Source organism: Danio rerio, chromosome 13, assembly GCF_052040795.2.
Source record: "Danio rerio strain M-AB ecotype USA chromosome 13, GRCz13ab, whole genome shotgun sequence".
Taxonomy (NCBI): Eukaryota; Metazoa; Chordata; class Actinopteri; order Cypriniformes; family Danionidae; genus Danio; species Danio rerio.
Genome location: NC_141033.1, coordinates 45,149,329 through 45,170,000, shown reverse-complemented (window position 1 = coordinate 45,170,000; position 20,672 = coordinate 45,149,329). Strand labels below are relative to the sequence as shown.

Here is a 20,672-nt window from a genome sequence, read left to right as displayed (position 1 = left end):
TAAAGAGCAATACATATGTTTATTTATTTAGATTTATGTGCAAACAAAATCAAAACACACCTCTGTAAAACATAATGTGACCTATCTTTCAAGGCGGCAAAACAGCGAGATTCGGAAAGTTTTCATCTTCTGATGTATTATTTGAGCCCTCTTACTACAGCCGCCTGCTCTCGTCTACGTTGCAGTCAAGGCGAGGCGCACCTGAAATGAGCCTAGTGACAACTCTGTGGATAGGGATGATTAGGAGGCCATGATGGGTAAGGGACGATAGAGGGAATTTTGCCAGGACACCGGGGTTACACCCCTACTCTTTACGAGAAGTGCCATGGGATTTTAAATGACCACAGAGAGTCAGGACCTCAGGTTAATCCCTCATCCGAAAGACGGCACCCACTGACAGTATAGTGTGCCCTTCACTATACTGGGGCATACAGGACACAGGTTGAGCGCCCCTGCTGGCCTCACTAACACCACTTCCAACAGCAACCTAGTTTTCCTAAGTGGTCTCCCATCCAGGTGCTGACCAGACTCAGCCCTGCTTAGCTTCAGTAACCGGTCTTGGGCTGCAGGGTGATATGGCTGTGGCATGTGGCACGTTAAAGTATGTGTTGGCTAATTGATTTTCTTACTTTGTGTTGCAGCTTCATGTGGTCTTTTGAGAAGATACATCGCTGTCTAGCTCATCTGTTTCTGGGACAGCTTGTGTCCACCTTTGATGAAGAGTTTCGGATTCTGTTTGCCCATTCGGAGCCACTGGATGTTGAAAATGTTTTGGCCAATATGCCACACTACAGTAATGAACCTGAAAACTACTACAGCACAGAGAAGACCGCCATGTTTAACAGACAATATCCAACTGTAGGCATGGACTGGCCTGAATGTACTCCAGCTGTTCACATGAATGTGGGTCCCAAGATGTTACCCTATAGAAGTGAATCCATGCACAGTGCACCAGTGGCAATGCCTGCTCCCCAACAATATAGAGGAGATCATCAATTCATAGAGCATGGAAGGCCAAATAGAGGACCAACTGAAATGGTTGGATACAAAAGGCATAGCTATGGAAATCTCCCTGATTTTGAATATATGTCCCCTCAAAACCATCCAATGAGAGGAAATCAGTACATGGAGGAAGCAATGTCCCATGGTGGTCACTTTGCAAGAGAGCCACATATTTACCAGGGAACTGGATTACAAACTAGTTATGACATGTATGGGAAGTTTAGAGGCCAAGGCCACCATGTTGATCCGTTATCAGGCTCTGGCTATCCTCCTGAGGTAGATGAAGCTGAACCAACTGGAGGTTATGATCATGTTCAAAGATATCTCCAGTCTCACTCTGAAATGGAGGAAGGTTATGCTCCAAAACATCTATTGCCACCTGTGCAGTCTGGCCTTAAGAGACATAGCATGGGATATTCTTATAAATGTCAGACCTCCCCAACTCAACCGAACCAGCCAGAACAGAAACGTTTCTTAAACGTAAACCGCAAACCACAGGATCTGAGTCAAAAGCAAGGCATGCGGGATTGGAGGATTAGCTCATACCTTAGTACATGTGAGGATGCTGGAGATTTGGATGTTACTGAACTTGAAGGATCAAGTGATGAGGTTCCATGTTTTACACAGGAAGTTCCTTGTGGCCCTATACGTCCTGAAATTAGACCAGGAAATCGAGAGTTAAACAGGATACCTTCACTAAGGGAAAATCTGATACCTGTGCAGATACAGAATGATTCTGTTGTACCGGTTAGTTCAGTTAACCATCTGACAGACTTATCACAAATCAATTTCAAATCAACACCAACATCGACCTCAGAGTCTTCTTGCACCACTGAGGGTGACAAAGCAGAGGAGATGCAGAATAGAGAACCCAAAGAGACTAACCGGATTAGTGAAGAGTTCCTCAAGAGAAAACCCAGCAGACCTGTTCAGAGGAGTTCCAGACTGAGACACTCGTTGATATTCAGTTCAAATTTAGAGTTGAATACACAAGAAGAGATGAAAGATACAGCAGGAGAAATAGATGGGGATGAAGCTTCAAAACTGTCAGCTCGTGTGTCACATATTTTGGATAAGAGGAGGACTGGTTCTCCATTTCAGCCATTTCAGTGGAGCAATTTTACTAAGTCAGCCACATTTGATAACTCTGCCACAGAGTCTGCAGAACCTGAGGATGAACTAAGCAAAACAAGTGAAAAATCGGATTTGGAAAACCCACAAAATCTTCAAAAGAAACCAATAGAGGGTGCTCAGGAAGAAAAAGACCTGCCTCAAACCACAGTCCTTGAAGGAAATAGCAAAAGGATGGAATCTCCATCAAATGCATTGCAAAAATCATCATCTCTCATAGATATGAATGACCCGGACTGTAGACTGAGATATTTCAAAGAGTTGGCAGCCAAACGCAAACTTTCAGCAGCAAAGTCTTCTCAGAACAATCCAGTGAAAGCCACCCAAAAATTTGCTCTATCAGAGAAACCTGCAAGTAATGACACAGATAAAAAAGCTGTTTTCAAAACTCCAGACACTTCACTTAAATCAAAAACGACAGCTGTTGCAGCAGAAATCAAAGAGACATATAAAGATCCCAAATGTGAAGAATCAGGTAAAGACATTCTTCAAAGAGCTACAGATGCAGAAAAAATTAGATTTAAGAAAAAACTTGCAGAAGAGTCTGGTTCAACTTGCTCTGGCTCAAAAAAATTTTTCCAAGAAATCAGAGATTCAGCTCTAAAACCTGTTGAAGAGGCTAAAACGGTGTCTACAGTTAAAAATCAAACCACTTCCTCTCAAAATCAAGTGAGTTCTGTTGCATTCAATCCTGCCTCAACACATTCTGCCCCCACTCAGCATCACATAGACAAAGAAACAAAACCCTGTCATGGTGTTCTGGAAGAGGGTGGTCTGCCTGTAAAGTTACCACAGACAAAATCAATGTCACCAATAAGCACCACTCCAAATAAGGACTGTCTATCTGCAAATGACTCCCAAACTCTTGAACAGAGCTCACTCTGTATTTCTAGCACATGCTCAAATAATGTATCTCTGGATTCTAGCTCAGCATCAAACCTTGCAATTGCAGATAACTGCATACCCTCAAAATCTGACCACAGAGTTACAAGTCCTTTCACAGTACTTTCTACAACTGAAGTTAGTTCTGCCCAAGACGTCGCTTTAACAAATGTAGGCTCCGCTCAAAGCCTAAATGATACTGAATTAAATAAAAACACTTCTCAACAACATATTTCAAAGCAAACTCATCTCGTAATTATAGAAGATGAACCTTTCCAAAAATCTATATCATTAAAAACAGACTCCTCCCAACCCCCACTTGCCCTTAAGCCTACTGCATTGAGTGAAGGCTCAACTAAGCTCACTATTTCTACAGAAATTAAAACCTCACAAAATGTCCCCATCACAACAAAAACAACTGACTCTGTACAGCATCCAGCATCAGAAAAGGGTGAATTATCACTAACCTCCTCTACAATTAAAACATCTTCTCAACAGCCAGTGACAGAGGAGTACTCTTTTCAATCTCCTGCTAAAACTGGGACTGAGGCACAAAGTAAAACCACCAAACCAACCACTGCAGTGGGGACAGATACCTCTGCAGTGAGAACCAGCAATAAACCATCTCAACATTGCACTGCTTCTGACTCTGCTGTACTATGGAAAAACTCTTCTGAACAACCCACCTCAGGTGAGATGGACTCTATTGAGTCTTCCACTTCAGAATTTCCCCTACAACACACTGCAAAAGAAAGTGAACTTTCTCTGGATCCTACCACAGCAGATACAAAATCTTCCATACAGCAAAATCCATCTGCTGCAGCCTCTTCACAACATCTGAATGCAACTGAGACAGACTCGTCTCAAAACCCCACTGCATCAATCACAGACTCTTCCCAGCAACCCACTGCAACAGCCACAGACTCTTTTCAGCACTCCACTGCCAGTTCCAGCCAGTCCACTGCAAAAGTCACAGAATCTTCTCAGAACTCTACTGTAACAGGGACAGATTCCTCCCAGCAACCATCTTCAACTGAGGCAGATCCTGCACAGCTGCCTATTGTAGCAGAAGTAGACTCTTCCCAACAGATTCTGCATGCTGCAACAGAAACAGACCAATCCCAGCAGTATACTGCACCAATCACAGACTCCTCTAAGCAGCTCACTGCCGAGGTCACAAAGTCTTTCCAGCAGCCTCCTCCAAAAGACGCATATGCTTTACAGGAGGCTGCTTCAAAAGTGGTAGACTCTTCCCAGAAGCCTGCTGAAACAGAAGTAGACAATACCCTGAAATTCACAACACCATACACAGTTTCTTCCCAGAAGCCCAGTGCAACACAGAATGTTTCTTCAGTTCTGTCCGTTGCAACTGAGATTGACTCATTCCATCAGCCTGCTGCAAGAGAGACAGACTGCTTCCAGCCTCCCAGTCCAACAGAGGCCCACTCTTCCCAGCAACCCTCTATGACTGAAACAGACTCTCTCCAGAAACCCCCTGAAACAGTCACAGATTCTTGCCAGCACCCTGCTCCGCCAGGGACAAACACTTCTCCGCAACCTGCTTCATCTGAGAGAGACTCTTCAGAGCAACTGTCTGTCACTGCTGGAGTGGTAAAACAAACCACTCCAACATTCACAGACACGTCCCAGCAGACACCTAAATCAGAGACATACTTTTCCCAGAAAACACTTCCAATAGACAGAGACAACTTCCAGCACCCCACTGCAAAGCAGATGCAGTCCACACAGCAACATACTGCACAAGACAGCGACTCCTCCCATCAGTCCACTCCTGTAGAAGCAGACTCTTCCCAGCAACCCACTATAATAGAAGCAAGCTCTACACAGCAGACTACTTTAATTGAAGCAAACTCTTCCCCGCAGACCATTGCAACTGAAACAGACTCTTCCCAACAGACCACTATCATAAAAGCAAACTTTTCGCAGCAGACCACTGCAACTGAAACAGATTCTTCCCAACAGACCACTGTAATAGAAGCAGACTCTTCCCAGCAGACCACTCTAATAGATGCAAGCTCTACACAGCAGACCACTTTAATTGAAGCAAACTCTTCCCCGCAGACCATTGCAACTGAAACAGACTCTTCCCAACAGACCACTGTAATGGAAGCAAACCTTTTCCAGCAGACCACTGCAACTGAAACAGACTCTTCCCAACAGACCACTGTAATAGAAGCAGACTCTTCCCAGCAGCCTACTTTAATAGAAGCAGACTCCAAGCAACCCACTGCAACTGAAACAAAGTCTTCCCATCAGTCCACTCCAGTAGAAGTAGAGTCTCCCCAATACCCCAGTGCAACAGATACATACTCTTCCCAGCAGACCACTGCAACTGAAACAAAGTCTTTCCATCAGTCTGCTCCAGTAGAACCAGACTCTTCCCAGCCGACCACTGCAATGGAGACAAGCTCTTCCCAGCAGATTACTCTAGTAGAATTAGACGCTTCCCAGCAGACCACTGCAATGGAGACAAGCTCTTCCCAGCAGACCACTCTAGTAGAAGCAGATTCTTCCCAGCAGTTCACTGCAACAGAGACAGGTTTTTCCCAGCAGACCACTCCAATAGAAGCAGACTCTATTTCAGAAGAAATAGGCTTGTCTGAAAGATCCACTGCAACAGAAACCGACTCTACCCAGCAGACCAATCTAATACAAACAAACCCTTCCCAGCAGACTACTGCAACAGAAACAGTCTCTTTCCAACAGACCTCTCTAACCGATATAGACTCTTTACAGCAGACCATTCTAATAAATACAGACTCTCCCCAACAGACCTCTCTAACCGATACAGACTCTTTCCAGCAGACCATTTTAACAGAAGCAAACTCTTCCCTGAAGCCGACTGCCACTACCACAGACTCCTTCCAGCAGCCTGTAGCAGTAGAGGTTGACCAAACCATGCAGCTCAATGTAACAGAACAAGTATCTTTTCAAAATATTTCTAAAATTGGAGAAAATACTTCCAAACATCCTATTGAAACAGAAAACAATTCCCATCAAATCATCACTGCAACAAGTTCTGACTGTGCAGATGAGAAAAAAGACATTATTGTATCTAAAGACTTGAGCAAAGTATTACCCATTTCACTTGTCAGTACTGGTGACGTGGATGTGAGCTCTACCCAGCCTCAAGTTTTACCAGAGCCTTGCCTTTCCTCAACTGAAATTACATCAAATCAAGATAGCACAGAAATCCAAGCTAACATATCATCAAATTCTATGGAATCTAGCTGTCCAAATGACCCAAAACCTGAGAAAACAGATGAATGCCAGAAGAATGAATCCATTACAGTACAACCACAGAAGAATGACACCTCGGCTATAGTTCCAGGGAATGAGATACCTCACACAGAGGTTTCTACAGTCATAGGCCCTAATAAGGTTGATGAAATAAAACAAATGTCTTTAGAAAAAGAAAACTCTGTCTCTGACATTTCAGAAGTGTCAGAAAAGTCCAATTTGTCTGTACCTCATGATTCAGAAAATAAGTCTACTGTTGCAGACAGTCCAAAATTGATTTTGTCTGCCCATCAGTCATCTACAGCGAATGTTATCTCATGCAGCAACCTTAGAGATGACACTAAAGTTCTTTTAGAGCAAATTTCAGCAAAGAACCAAAGCAGATCCACCCAGTCCAAACAGACTCTTTCTTCACCCAATGAAGCTAAAGAGGGTGAGGTTAAATCTGCATATAAACCACTCTCAAAATATTCGGGGAGGCCCTGGTCCGAAAAGGCTACAGCAGAAGAACGGGAGATGTTGCTACAGAGGATGGATCAAATGCGGAAAGAGAGGAAGGTCTACAGCCGTTTTGAGGTATGTAGTGGGATTTATGTAAATTGAAAATTTCTAGTTTTATTTTACCAGATTGTGTAAGGGTGCATGTACTTTGTTTCAAGTAGGTTAATTGTTTGAATTTGATGTTTTCACAGGCTTCATGAATTTTACTTTTTGGAAAAGTGACTGCAGGAGTAGACTGTAAAAAGGAAACAATATTTCCTAATTTTGCTCTTTCCTCCAATCTTACCTCATAACTATGAACCTGCACAAGCTTGGGATAAAGTGTCTCGTAATGTCTGATTATACAAAGAGTGCTGCCTATGCTGAGATAGTGAAAATCCCTGAAAGACTTACAAGGCTAAGCAGATGAACTGTGTGCCAAAAGAAACAGGAACACAACCCTTACCAGATGGAATAAGCTTTCGATCGGGCAGGATATTACTTATTGTGTATGTATATAGCTGTGAAACACATTTCTGAATCTTTCGTAATTATCAGGATATCTGTCCAGAAATTGGGAGTTGGTAGATATATGGTAAATAAAGTGTTGTTTACCAAACAAAGAGGTACAGTAACTAAAAAGTGAACTTGCTGGTTACAAAGCATGTGAGCAATGCAACCCAGGCTCATTCTGGTTACGCACCCCACTATACAATTCTGGAGAGAGCGAAATACGTCCCAGGAGCTACATTTTTTGCAGTTTTTGTTTTCGCGAATCCACCAGAGGTCGCTGTGTATGCTTTTTCACATTTTAAATTTGCTATTCAGATCAGTGCTATTTACGCCTGCTGTTCTCACATAAATCCACTAGAGGCCGCTGTCAACTGACTGTTCACTGACTGAATGTCTGATCGACTGACCCATTCTTCCCCTACCCTAAACCCAACCAAAGTTTTAACCGCAGTGTTTAAAAAAGCAGTCCAGAACAAGGAAAGCTCTCACCTGATTTTTACACATTTTAAGATTCTCACCCTGTTATTTACTTGTTTATTTGATTTTTTAGCTTTTGTTTTTGTCTTACCTGTTTTCTGGAACCGTTCTTTACCGAACTCGAACCCCGTTTTTCACGGTCAACTCTGATCTGCGTCTCAAGTCCATACATGTCGAGCTACTGGACAAACTGTTAACAAAGGGAAAGCCGTCCATACGGAGATAAGCAATCAGCTTGTAAGCGAGACAAGGAACAGCATTATACCTCCCCATAGCTTTGTAATAAAGATAAAATGCAGACATATGTAGCTCTGCCGATCTCCAGAAACATATATATAGGGCTATGTTTTCAGAATGAGCCTATGTTGGAGCAATGTGGACCGGTGGTGAATATGTGAAACTGCGAGGAGCAAGAAGCAAATTGTTTTGGAATTCTTGAAGACCATATAATGTTCCAGCATGCTAACAAGTTATTTCTTCAGTGTCAATATAGCTACAATAGAAACTTATCTCTAAAAATGATACTTTTTTATTATTAAATGTAATTATTTTTTGCCCAAGTGTTTGTAATATTTTTAAAGAACTAATAGCGGATCAGATCTGGGCACACTTTTTTTTTTGTGTAGTCAACTTAAAGCAATGAGAGAACAGCAGAAAATATGGAACACACGAAGAATGACTAGAGGAAGCTTTGGACAAGGAAAGGGAAATGAATCAATCACAAATGCAGAAAACAGGAAAGAACGTTCCTCTAGATGTTTATCCATCAGTAGTTTGTTATATATATATATATATATATATATATAGATAGATAGATGGATGGATGGATGGATGGATGGATGGATGGATGGATGGATGGATGGATGGATGGATGGATGGATAGATAGATAGATAGATAGATAGATAGATAGATAGATAGATAGATAGATAGATAGATAGATAGATAGATAGATAGATAGATAGATAGATAGATAGATAGATAGATATACACACAGTATATGTATATATGTACATGCAATAGAATGTGTAGCAAAAAATGCCTTTTTGGGGATTTTGTTTTTGCTGTGTTTAATGAAATGTGCAATATTGTGAATAGTGGGATGATGTACTGATGTTGATTTATTTAAAATTGTGCAATGTAAAGTTGTTAAACAATAGTTAATATAGTGAGACCATATCTGTTGATGGTTCCATTATTTACCTGTGTTGAAATGCCTGTTACATGTTGCCATCCATTTTCTAAAGATTGTAAATCTAAATCATGTTAAAGTAATACGAGGTCTGTTACACTGACACGAAAATAAAACTGAAAGAACAAGTTTAAAATATCAAAATCTGCATTGTGTGTTATGGGAAAGAGATTTACAGTGAGAAACCTGTTTAAAATGTGTACTTATTTTATTTGGTATCATTATGGATATTTACACTGCCTGACATAAATCTTGTCTCCTATCCAAGTTTTAGGATCAACAAATAACTTGACTTCATTCATTCATTTTCTCCTCGGCTTAGTCCCTTTATTAATCCGGGGTCGCCACAGCAGAATGAACCGTCAACTTATCCAGCTAATTTTTTTACCCTTCCAGCTGCAACCCGTCTATGGGAAACATCCACACACACACACTCATACACTACGGACAATTTAGCCTACCCAATACACCTCTACCACATGTCTTTGGACTCTGGGGGAAATTGGAGCACCCGGAGGAAACCCACGCGAAGGCAGGAAGAACATGCAAACTCCACACAGAAACGCCAACTAAGTCGAGGTTCGAACCAGCGACCTTCTTGCTGTGAGGCGACAACACTACCTACTGCGCCACTGCCTCGCCTAAATAACTTGACTTCTAGTTGATCATTTGGTATCAGAAGTGGCTCATATGAAAGCCAAAGGCCTCTAGATTACGCTTATTTTACAAAATAAGATATGATTATGCCTTGATTCTTAATTATTTAATTAGGACAGTAAGGTCTGACTTTGCTTAGACAAAAGTCTTGTCACTTAACATAAATAATGTACTGTATAGAATATAAAGTCATGCTGCAGTTGAAAAAGAATTAATATTTTGTATGACTCCCATGAGCTTGGAGGACTGCATCTATACATCGCTGAAATAACTGATTAATAAAGTCATCTTTGCAGGACTCCCAGAGTTCATCAAGATTCTTAGGATTCATCTTCAATGCCTCCCTCTTCATCTTACCCCAGACATGCTCAATAATGTTCATGTCTATAGTGACTAGACTAGCCAATTCTGGAGCACCTTGACCTTCTTTCCTTTCAGGAACTTTGATGTGGAGGCTGAAGTATGAGGAGGAGCGCTATCCTGATGAAAAATTTGCCCTCTCCTGTGGTTTGTAAGGTAATGGGCAGCACAAATGTCTTGATACCTCAGGCTGTTGATGTTGCCATCCACTCTGCAGATCTCTCGCACACCCTCAATACTGAATGTAACCCCAAACCATGATTTTTTTCTTCACCAAACTTGACTGATTTCTGTCAAAATCTTCAGGTTCCTTTAGATCTTCAGCAGTATTTGATTATTTAGAAGCAGCTCAACAGATGATTCATCGTAAAATTCTACCTTCTGCCTCTTTTCCAAATAATCAACTAGAAGTCAAGTTCTTATTTGTTGCTCTTACAACTGGGAACAACGACAAGACTTTTGTCAGGTAGTGTATATAACAAAAACCTGTCATTAATTACTCCATTCCAAAAATGAATAAAGATAAAAGTTTTTGTTTATTTGTTTGTGTTTAAAGACAAAATAGTTTATTTTTATTTCATCAAAACTACTTGGGACCAGTTTTATTATGCAACCTGTTGCTTTTTATTGTATGTGGAAAAAAAATAGTTCAAACACACTAAATCATGACAGAAGTGTTATCTTTAAGTCAATTATTCTTATAATGGTTGCTTTCCTTTGGTAGTTACGTGCTTTTGAGTGTGCTTACCTAACTATGTGACGTGATCTTTAATTAGCTTGTGCTGCAAAAAATGAAAAGTATGCAGTTAAGCCTAAATTCATCTTTGCCAAACCAAATTACAGAACACACTTTTTTTTTTAGTCCGTGATATGTAATCCTGTGTTACAAAATGATGTATATGTGACGTCACTTGAAAAAACACAGAGCTCTTTGTGTGGATTTGTACTTTTGTAATGGCATGTCAAATTCACTCGTCAGTTTAGGCTAATCTCTCAATATAAGCTTTTCTTTTTTCTTAAATCAGCATTAGTTCCACTGGCTTGTCCCAAAGTCTCCCACAGCAGATATAAGTGCAGATCTCAATAATGAAACTGGTATTTCAGCAACAGACTTTGACTGCAAGCATGGCTGGTGTAATGAAGACATTTTGCCACATAGCTGCTTTCAGCTGGTATGCCTTTATAATTCAGTGTATTTATGCGAAGGATGTTTCAGATCTGCCTTCTGGGATTTTTGTTTACGGCGGACCCTGGAAATACCTCACGTTTTTAAACCTAGTAAGATGCTGTCCATGTTTTTGTTCTGTTTTCGTGCTGAAAAAGACTTGCTTTGTAAACTGTGGTTTGTCAGGTCTTACAGATGGTGTTTTTTGGACTGGCGTCTGTGAATGACCTTCAGCCTGTGGGGAAAGGCTCAAAGATGTCTCTTCTCTGCCTCTGCAAGGACTTGCTCTTTTCGGTCTTTGTGTTTCCAGTGGGAATGGTGAGTGAGGGTATTTACTGTAATTAATTGTACTGTATTTAATTGTTTGATTTTTATTTGATTTGATTTTGAGGTCATTTATGGTGAGGTTGTGACATTTTAAGTTTATGTGTCTGTACAAGTGATGAATCTCAAGTGTGTTGAGGATCATTCCTTTGAGGATTTAACTTTCCTACATTGTACATGTGGCATGCTCTTGAAAATCTTTCAAACACTCTTAAAATAGATTTTAAATTAAGTTTTTAAGCTGAATCAAATTAACTTTATGAGTCCATTGAACTTATATTGTCTTAAACTGACTTAAACGGTTTGCTTAGCTTTTAAAATGAGGTTGGAACATGATTAACTTAGTTTAATAAGTTACAATGAACTAAAAACATATGTTGTCATGACTAATTGATCATATACTTTTTAATAGTGTTCTAAGTTCTTTTTGATATAGTGTGAAAAGCATTATAATAAATTTAATAACCATATACACTCACCGGCCACTTTATTAGGTACACCTTTCTAATACCGGCTTGGACACTCTTTTGCCTTCAGCCTTAATCTTTCGTGGCAAGGTACTGGAAATATTCCTCAGAGATTTTGGTCCATATTGACATGATAGCATCACACAGTTGCTGCAGATTTGTCAGCTGCACATCCATGATGCGAATCTCCCGTTCCACCACATCCCAAATGTGCTCTATTGGATTGAGATCTGGTGACTGTGGACGCCATTTGATTACAGTGAACTCATTGTCATGTTCAAGAAACCCGTCTGAGATGATTCGCACTCTGTAACATGCAGAGTTATATAGCTGGAAGTACCCATCAGGAGATGGGTACACTGTGGTCATAAAGGGATGGACATGGTCGGCAACACTGTAGGTAGGCTGTGTTGTTGACACGATGCTCAATTGGTACTAATGGGCCCAAAGTGTACCAAGAAAATATCCCCCACACCATTACACCACCATCACCAGCCTGAACCGCTGATACAAGGCAGGATGGATCCATGCTTTCATGTTGTTGAGGCTAAATTCTGACTCTACCATCCGAATGTCGCAGCAGAAATCGAGTCTCATCAGACCTGACAACGTTTTCCAATCTTCTGTTGTGTAATTTTGGTGAGCCTGTGCGAATTGTTGTCTCAGTTCCCTGTTCTTAGGTGACAGGAGTGGCATGTACATGTGGCATGTTCTTGAATATCTTTCAAACACCCTAAAATAGGTTTAATGTGGGTTACCATCCTGGATTTCAAAATCAACATTTCAGTAAAAATTCGATTTCAATATTTAGCATTTTAATAACTTTAACAACCCTATATATATATATATATATATATATATATATATATATATATAGATAGATAGATAGATAGATAGATAGATAGATAGATAGATAGATAGATAGATAGATAGATAGATAGATAGATAGATAGATAATATTTGTATTTATTATTATCATTATTATATTATAATTATATACATAATGATATAATTGTGCATGGGTGCAACACTGTATGCAAAGAAAAAGATAGAAACAGGGTCAGTAGAAATAAAAATCATCAGTAGAAATTTTAATAAATTGATAGAAATTAGAAATAACCAAAATGAACTAAATTGTAAGAATATGTGTAGTTCCAGTGTGTGCAAGCCTACAAAGTGTTTTGCGGGAGAACAGAATAAAATAATGTGAAATTAATGCGATTGAAAATATACATAATAACAATGTCATGAATTAAAAGAATGAGAACCTGCTAAAAATGCATTCATTACTCACTGATACGTGCCTATGTGTTGCACAATGTTTAGTTTCAACAGAATGGGTTAAAGGGCAATGGCGTTTTTAAATAATGATATTACGCCATCTACAGGTTATTACTGGTAATAACATAATTTTAAAGAATTGATGAATATCGTGTCGTCTTCAGTCTTTAAATAACAGACTGTTGTTGTTGTTGTTTTTTTGTCTTAAGTTTGTAGTTCTGCTGTTTTGGCTGATTTTCGCCTATGACCGACAGCTGGTCTATCCTGCTTCAATAGACAACTTCTTCCCTCCATGGCTGAATCATGCTATGGTTTGTACTCTATACATGGTAGTTTTTTTTATGTCAATAAAATGATCAAAGAGATGGATTTTTGGGGATCTTTATGCAAAACCAGTCACATTGTACATGTTTGATTCACAGCACACAGTTGTACTGCCAATCTTGTTTGGTGAGATCCTGCTGGAGCCTCATGTCTTCCCCAAAACTAAAAATGGTTTAGCGGCTTTAGGAGTGGTTGGTCTCGCTTATTTAGGATGGTGAGTATGATTTGTGCTCCGCTGTAGTCTTTGTAGTGTCTATATATGACTGAGCTAGTTATTCATGTATTGAATGATTTAAATAAATAATAATTATTATTCATTATTGTTTTGTGAACAGACCAAAAAACAACGTAACTAATTCTTGAGCAATAAATTGTATGAAAGTAATACAAAAACACACATATAATGTATTTATACAATTTGTTTTAATGTAAGAAAAATTCAGGAGACAGGTAAAAAAAAAGAAATATAGTCTTCTTACTTACTCACAGGGCCATTTTAGATTAACGTTGTTATTTAGCCCCACCATGTTTGTGTTTCACAACATCTAGTTTTTATGTGGGGGGTGATTTGTTAACCCAATGCTCAACCCCCAACCTGGAGGACCAGAACATACACACATACACTACTGAAAATTTAGCTTACCAAACTCACCTTTTTATTCTACTCATTTGGACTGTGGGGGAAACCGGAGCACCCAGAGGAAACCGCATGCAAACACGGGGAGAGCATGCAAACTTTACACAGAAATGCTTACTGACCCAGCCGGTGTCACGTTTGATTGCAAGAAAACAGACCCAGTTGCAGCAATGAACAATACAAAGGGGTTTATTGACAGAATAAGGCACAAGTAGACACACAGGGGGATGATAAGGTCCAAACGGTAGGAGCAACAAGACAAGAAAGCCAGTGGTAGAGACAAGATACTACTAAAATGAACAGCCAGCCAGGAGTAGGAGCAACAGTGGTCAAAACCAGATCTAGATCCTGGAGCAGGCCACCTAAACTCCAGACTGTCAGACCAGGGAGGTCAGGACACTGTAAAATTATAAGACACAAGACAGGACAACAAACAGACAGTGATAATATAAAATAAGATAAACTAAAACTGAAATAAAATAAAATCTAAATACTAGTAGACAGAAAGACAGACTTTAGCAATCTGATAAAGCAAAACTGAAATAAAGACTTCTAGAATCTTAAAGAGTAATTAAACAAACGAACAACTACTAATAATTATCTACTAAGAAGACTAGGACTGACAGAAAAACGGAACAATGTCTCTAAGGGTAAAAGTAAAATAAAGATTAGAACACAAAATTAAGTAAACACTAGAAAAAAAATGAAAGAAAGTAATAGCTACAAACAAACAATAAATAGACAAGCGATCTAGAACAGGCAAGACCAAAAGCTTAGTACAGATGCAAGGCAAGGATACAAGACAAGCTCACATGGAACGAACCAGCAAAGAAATGAGAACACACAGCGCATTATATAGAACAAAGCACACGAGAGACAGGTGAAAACTATCAGGATAACAAGGTAAATAAATAAGAGGGCGGGGTAACTGAAAGCAAGAAGGAAAGACAAGAGGACCACATGGCCAACACAAGTTAAGACTTAGCAATGTAAATATGCACAGGACAAACAAGCAAACATTAAACACTGACAGGACAGACAAGACTGTCAGGTCAGGACCATGACAGCCGGGGCTCGAACCAGCGACCTTCTTGCTGTGAGGCTACAGCGATACCCACTGTGCCACTGTGTCGCCACATGCAAATTTAAAACATTTATATAAATTAAATACAATACAGTTACAAAGAACAACAGTAATCATTAACAATAGTTTTTATTCGTTATAATTGTTTTGTGAACAGACCACAAAAACAATGTAACTAATTTTGCACAATAGGTACATTTAAATTAATTATATATATTTATATTTTAATAAATATTTATTTTTTTTTACAATTTATTTTAATGTAAGAAGTTGTGGAAAAATAAAACATACAAAATCTAAACATACATATATATTAATTTAATACAATACATTTGAAAAGAGGGCGACACAGTGGGGCAGTAGGTAGTGCTGTCGTCTCACATCAAGAAGGTTGCTGGGTCGATGGGTTGAGCCTCGGCTCAGTTAGCGTTTCTGTGTGGAGTTTGCATGTTCTCCTTGCATTCACGTGGGTTTCCTCCAAGTGCTCCGGTTTCCCCCACAGTCCAAAGACATGCAATTCAGGTGAATTGGGTAGGCTAAATTGTCCTTCAAGAGTTCGCCCTTAGCTGATGATTGATTATGGAGCGTGTTTGGCATGCTGTCCCGCAAGAGAGCCCTGAGCTCGTGAGAAACTTCACGCAGTGTATGGGTGTGTTTTTGTGAATGAGTGTGTGTGGATGTTTCCCAGAGATGGGTTGTGGCTGGAAGGGCATCCACTGCATAAAAACGTGCTGGATAAGTTGGCGGTTCATTCCGCTGTGGTGACCCCAGACTAATAAAGTTACTTAGCCGAAAAGAAAATGAATGAATGAATAAACATTGAAAAAGATTTGTACAATTTTATAAGTTTTAAAACAGTTTATTTGTTGGCTGTCTTTATAGTGGCTTAAAGTCAGAATGTTGTTAATGTTGGTTCATGATTTTCCTGATAAAAATTCCCTGTTATAAAGTTTATTTTAAGGTGTCCTTATTGCAGAGCAACTATTTATTTAACTGCTGAGTAATATTAATTAATTACATGCTACTCTATAGTAAGGGATAGGATGAGGGTTAGGTTTTGGGTTAGTTGATAAATTACAATGATAAAGTAATGGACACAGATGTCACAAAGGAAATATTAAATCAGATCATTTAGAGGAGAAATAAATATAAATTAGCGTTTAAATGAACACTGCAAGCTAAAATTAGAAGTGATACATTATTTGTTTATTTTGAGTAAGAGCTTTTCCTTTTTCCAGTTAATATTTTCTATTAGAAATCCTCCCATAAAATCATAATGAAAATATGCATTCACTTCTGAATCTAGCATATCACAAATAATCTTTTTATTTTTGCTGAAAACATTTTATTTTTCCATATTTTCACTCTGAGAGAAGAAACTCTGAACAAAACAAGTTGCCATGCTAGAAGAGCCTTTTCATTGAATTTGGAAAGTTTTATAAGGAGCTTAAAAGGGGAAAATTTAACAAGAACCTGAGGAGGACATGCCAAAATAGAGTGAATTAATTCTTTGTTTTACCCAATTCACATTGAAGGACAGTATTATTAATGACAAAAACATCTAACTTCTCAAAACATGTAAAAACCTACTAGTTATAAAAGCTTGAGTTCTGCATCTAATGACTGATTCACAACTGGTGATGCGTATATATATTATTCTACAATTGAAAATCCTCGTTTTCATGCCCTAAACATTGTAAAGTTTTATAAAATAATTTCGAGAGGAGCACATGATATTCAATTCAATTCAATTCAGCTTTATTTGTATAGCGCTTTTACAATGTAGATTGTGTCAAAGCAGCTTCACATAAATGGTCATAGTAACTGGAACAGTGTAGTTCAGTTTTTAGTGTTTAAGTTCAGTTCAGTTCAGTTTAGCTCAGTTCAGTGTGATTTAATCATTACTGAGAGTTCAAACACTGAAGAGCCAATTCATCGATGCGTAGCTCTACCAATCCTGAACCATGCGAGGCAGTGGCGACAGCGGAGAGGGAAAAAAAACTTCACCTGATGGGAGTGAAGAAAAAAAACCTTGAGGGAACCAGACTCAGTTGGGCACAACCATTTTAATTTCTCCGCTGGCCAAAAGTCTTGTGCAGAGCTTCATCTGCCGTGGTTAGGCAGGAAGATGGCCTCAGCGAAGACTCGTCTGTGATTGAGCATGGCTGAATTCTCATCCATATTCAGTGATAATCCAATCAGATTGAAGCAAGCATACATTAAATAGACCGAAGTTTTAAAAGAATCCCTACTTCCACCCCATCCCCTCCTTTTCCTCACTTTATATATTCCACCCTCTTTATATGCTTATTGACCAAGCTGGGCTCAGGGTTCTCTCCCGAGACAGTTAGTTACATACTATAAACCACAAACAAAACTACTTCAGCTGGAAAAAACAACAGTAATTAAGCACATATATTGTTCTATACATTAAAAGTTCATAATGTTCAGTTAATTTAATAGATGATGAATACCTGAAATATAATGGCTACACTTAAATATCATAATGTTTGCAAAATCAAAAATACTTATAAGAAGAGCATTTGCTGTACAATAAGTAAGACTTGAATAAAGCCTATGCATTGTTAGTATTAAGTTTTTTATGGATATAAAAAAACATCTAATGTGCCCTTATTTTATGGTAAATTAATAATTATTACTAGTGTGTTTATGCTTAATTGAGATTAGACATAATTTTGCACAAGCTTATTATCAGTTCATCAAGGATTTTGAGTTCAGTGGTCCTTGAGATAAAAAAAAAGAAAATATTAAATTTTTGTTAACACTTTCATTGAAGGTGATGGTTAAACATGTCTTAAGTATGAATTATGCATAATTACTTATAGCTAACCCTAAACCTTTAACCCGCATTCTTACCTCAACCATATAGTAAGCACATGCACTTAATTAATATTACTCCATTGTCAAAGGAATTACACTTTAAATATGTCAACGTAAAGCCAAGTGTAACCAGATTTTGCCATAGTTTTTTGATCAAAGTGTTACAAACTCTAAACCTGATATGGCTCCACAATACATGCTAGACCTGTAACAATAATAATAATAATAAATTAAATTAAATATGACACCTTTAGGTTTAATGAGGAGCCTAGAGACTCATCTTCTATTCTACAAAATAAAAGAACAAAGACCATTGACCAGGAATAATGTAAAGTTCAATTCATTTGATAAATTTAGGTTTAAAGGAGAACATAAATATCTTCACGTACCCATAAATACAACCCAGGCTCATTCTGAAACTGTACCCCTATATACAATTCTGGAGAGCGCCAAATACATCCTAGGAGGTATGTTCTTTTTTGCAGTTTTTGTTTTCGTGAATCCACCAGAGGCCGCTGTGTACGTTTTTTCATATCTCAAATTTCTCTTGCGAGTGCTATTCGCGCCTGCTTTTCTCAGACTGACTGACTGAACCACCCTTCTCCTTCCCTTAAACCTAACCGACAGTATTTTAAAAGCACAGATTGACCCAAGCACCCACTTCCCTAAACCCAACCAGCCGTTTTAAAAAGCAATCAAGAAAAAAACTTCTGTTTTTGTCTTACCCGTTTTCTGAAACTGTTCTGGACTTAAACCTCTATCATTGTGGCCAACTCCGCTCCATATATATATATATATATATATATATATATATATATAATAAAAAATGTCTCAGCAAAATTCTGATTTATACTCAACGAATGAAAAATTTCAGAGCGCTTTAGTAAAGTATTGCACCTTTCTTCTGCTTCAGGGTGATCTGGGTGTATTGTACTGTGGGAATCTGGGTTTATCCTTTACTGGGGCTCTTCAGCCACTCAGGATTGGCCATCTTCTTCTTCCTTAACATGCTTGTTGTATCACTGCTGTTTTTATTGGGAAAAGCCTTGAACTATAAGGTTTGGGGTGAGTCTTATTTTCATAATAATCAAAATAATGTGTATCTTTTGACAAATCTGAGAATCTGCTTTATATAAATGCTTCCTGATGCCAAAAATGACCTATTTTTATTTCCTTTTACTCTCACAGGGAAAAAACATCTGAAATTTACAAGCTCACGATGAGTCAGACGGAAGTGCTTTAGACAACAAACTTGACATCTGTTTTACTGTAAGTGTCTTCAGGTGAATGTCTGATGTGAATATCTGATGTGAACCAGTTTCAGGTGATCTGAAAAATGCATTTTAAACACTGTAAAAAATGCTGGGTCACACACAATCGATATGTGTTGGGACAACAGGAATAGGAATTAATTTATCTTTATAATTTTTAAGTTGTTCCAAAAAAAAACTCAAGAATTGTGTTGTTTCAGCTGATTTTAAAAAAGTAGTTTGAACAAACAGCAAACATCAATATATATATATATATATATATATATATATATATATATATATATATATATATATATATATATATATATATATATATAAAACATGTTATTTATACACCTTTTTTGTATATTCTTTTCAGAAACCATTTCACTTCTGCTATTGTAAATCTACATTGTGCATCTTTATAATTGATAATAAAACGTACTTATTTAATACCATCAAAACGTGTTATCTTTTTAATCTGTTTCATATTTTTCTGCTAATAATGTCTATTGTACATTTTTTTACCATGATTTACAGAAGACTCGCACTTAAAAGTTATTTATTATAACACTATTGTTATATTTGTTAAATTGTTAACCCCCAAAGGTTGACAACATTAAAATACCCCCAAATTACTGATTACCTGCCATTTTACATTTTTCATACTTTGCCAGAATCCTTCAGTCCACAAGGTTTTACTATTTGTCACACTGTAAAAATGTTAAGCAAAAAGTATATGTGTGAATGAGTGTGTATGGATGTTTCCCAGTGATGGGTTGCAGCTGGAAGGGCATCTGCTGCGTAAAACATGTGCTGGATAAGATGGCGGTTCATTCCACTGTGGCAACCCCTGATTAATTAAGGGACTAAGCCGAAAAGAAAATAAATGAATAAACAACAACGACAATAAATAAATAAATGAATGAAACACAATTCTTATTACCTTTTGCTTTTTCTTGTTCACTCAACTTTTGAAAACATCAGCTGCACTGACCTATAATTATTTGTCAGTAATACAAAACACATTAAGCTAACATAAGATTATTAGTTTTCTGACTACTCTGTAACAAAACTTTTTAAGTTGTGCCAACTGAAAATTTTTTTGTCTGCAGAACTGAAATTGAAAGTTAAGTGAACAAAAAAAACTATTATGCTGAAAAACATGTTGAAGACATCAGCTGCACTGACCTAAATGTCTTAATCTGAGTGAACAAAAAAACGTTTGGAAATTAGTACTAAATAATACATTATCAAACCAAACTAACATAGTTCAATTGATAAAAAAATAAAACTAAAGCAGAGACAAACGTTATCTAAACATTTATTAGACACAGAATTAGAAA

At 38.0% G+C, this 20,672-nt stretch overlaps 2 protein-coding genes across 4 annotated transcripts in view; both read left to right on the top strand.

Annotated features, from left to right (window-relative positions):
• Window positions 1-8,638, top strand: part of sack1ha (scaffolding CK1 anchoring protein Ha) — a 17,143-nt gene extending 8,505 nt beyond the window's left edge. The window contains exons 5-6 of one of the 2 annotated variants that reach the window (XM_087279691.1): window positions 642-6,852; window positions 6,969-8,638. In XM_087279691.1, the coding sequence (XP_087135817.1) occupies window positions 642-6,852; window positions 6,969-6,977 (6,220 nt within the window). In that variant the 3' untranslated portion in view covers window positions 6,978-8,638. Of the gene's footprint in view, window positions 1-641; window positions 6,853-6,968 lie in introns of those variants that run through there. The other variant, XM_087279692.1, reaches the window with a different exon arrangement.
• Window positions 8,639-11,068: 2,430 nt separating this feature from the next.
• On the top strand, window positions 11,069-19,786 carry LOC100537455 (androgen-dependent TFPI-regulating protein). Of its 2 annotated transcripts, XM_087279732.1 has the most exons (7): window positions 11,069-11,231; window positions 11,305-11,436; window positions 13,400-13,501; window positions 13,613-13,728; window positions 18,990-19,141; window positions 19,265-19,345; window positions 19,706-19,786. In XM_087279732.1, the coding sequence occupies exons 1-6, from the start codon at window positions 11,079-11,081 to the stop codon at window positions 19,297-19,299; spliced, it is 690 nt and encodes a 229-aa protein (XP_087135858.1). In that variant the 5' UTR covers window positions 11,069-11,078; the 3' UTR covers window positions 19,300-19,345; window positions 19,706-19,786. The 2 variants fall into 2 exon arrangements, with proteins under 2 accessions (XP_087135858.1, XP_087135857.1); XM_087279731.1 differs by lacking the exon at window positions 19,706-19,786 and having other exon boundaries at window positions 19,265-19,611.
• Window positions 19,787-20,672: the final 886 nt, after the last annotated feature.

Coding starts and splice junctions, on each gene's coding strand:
- LOC100537455 (XM_087279732.1), top strand. CDS start 11,079: ATGGCTGGTGTAATGAAGACATTTTGCCACATAGCTGCTTTCAGCTGG. Junction 13,729..18,989: donor GGTCTCGCTTATTTAGGATG/GTGAGTATGATT, acceptor CTTCTGCTTCAG/GGTGATCTGGGTGTATTGTA. Junction 19,142..19,264: donor CTTGAACTATAAGGTTTGGG/GTGAGTCTTATT, acceptor TTACTCTCACAG/GGAAAAAACATCTGAAATTT.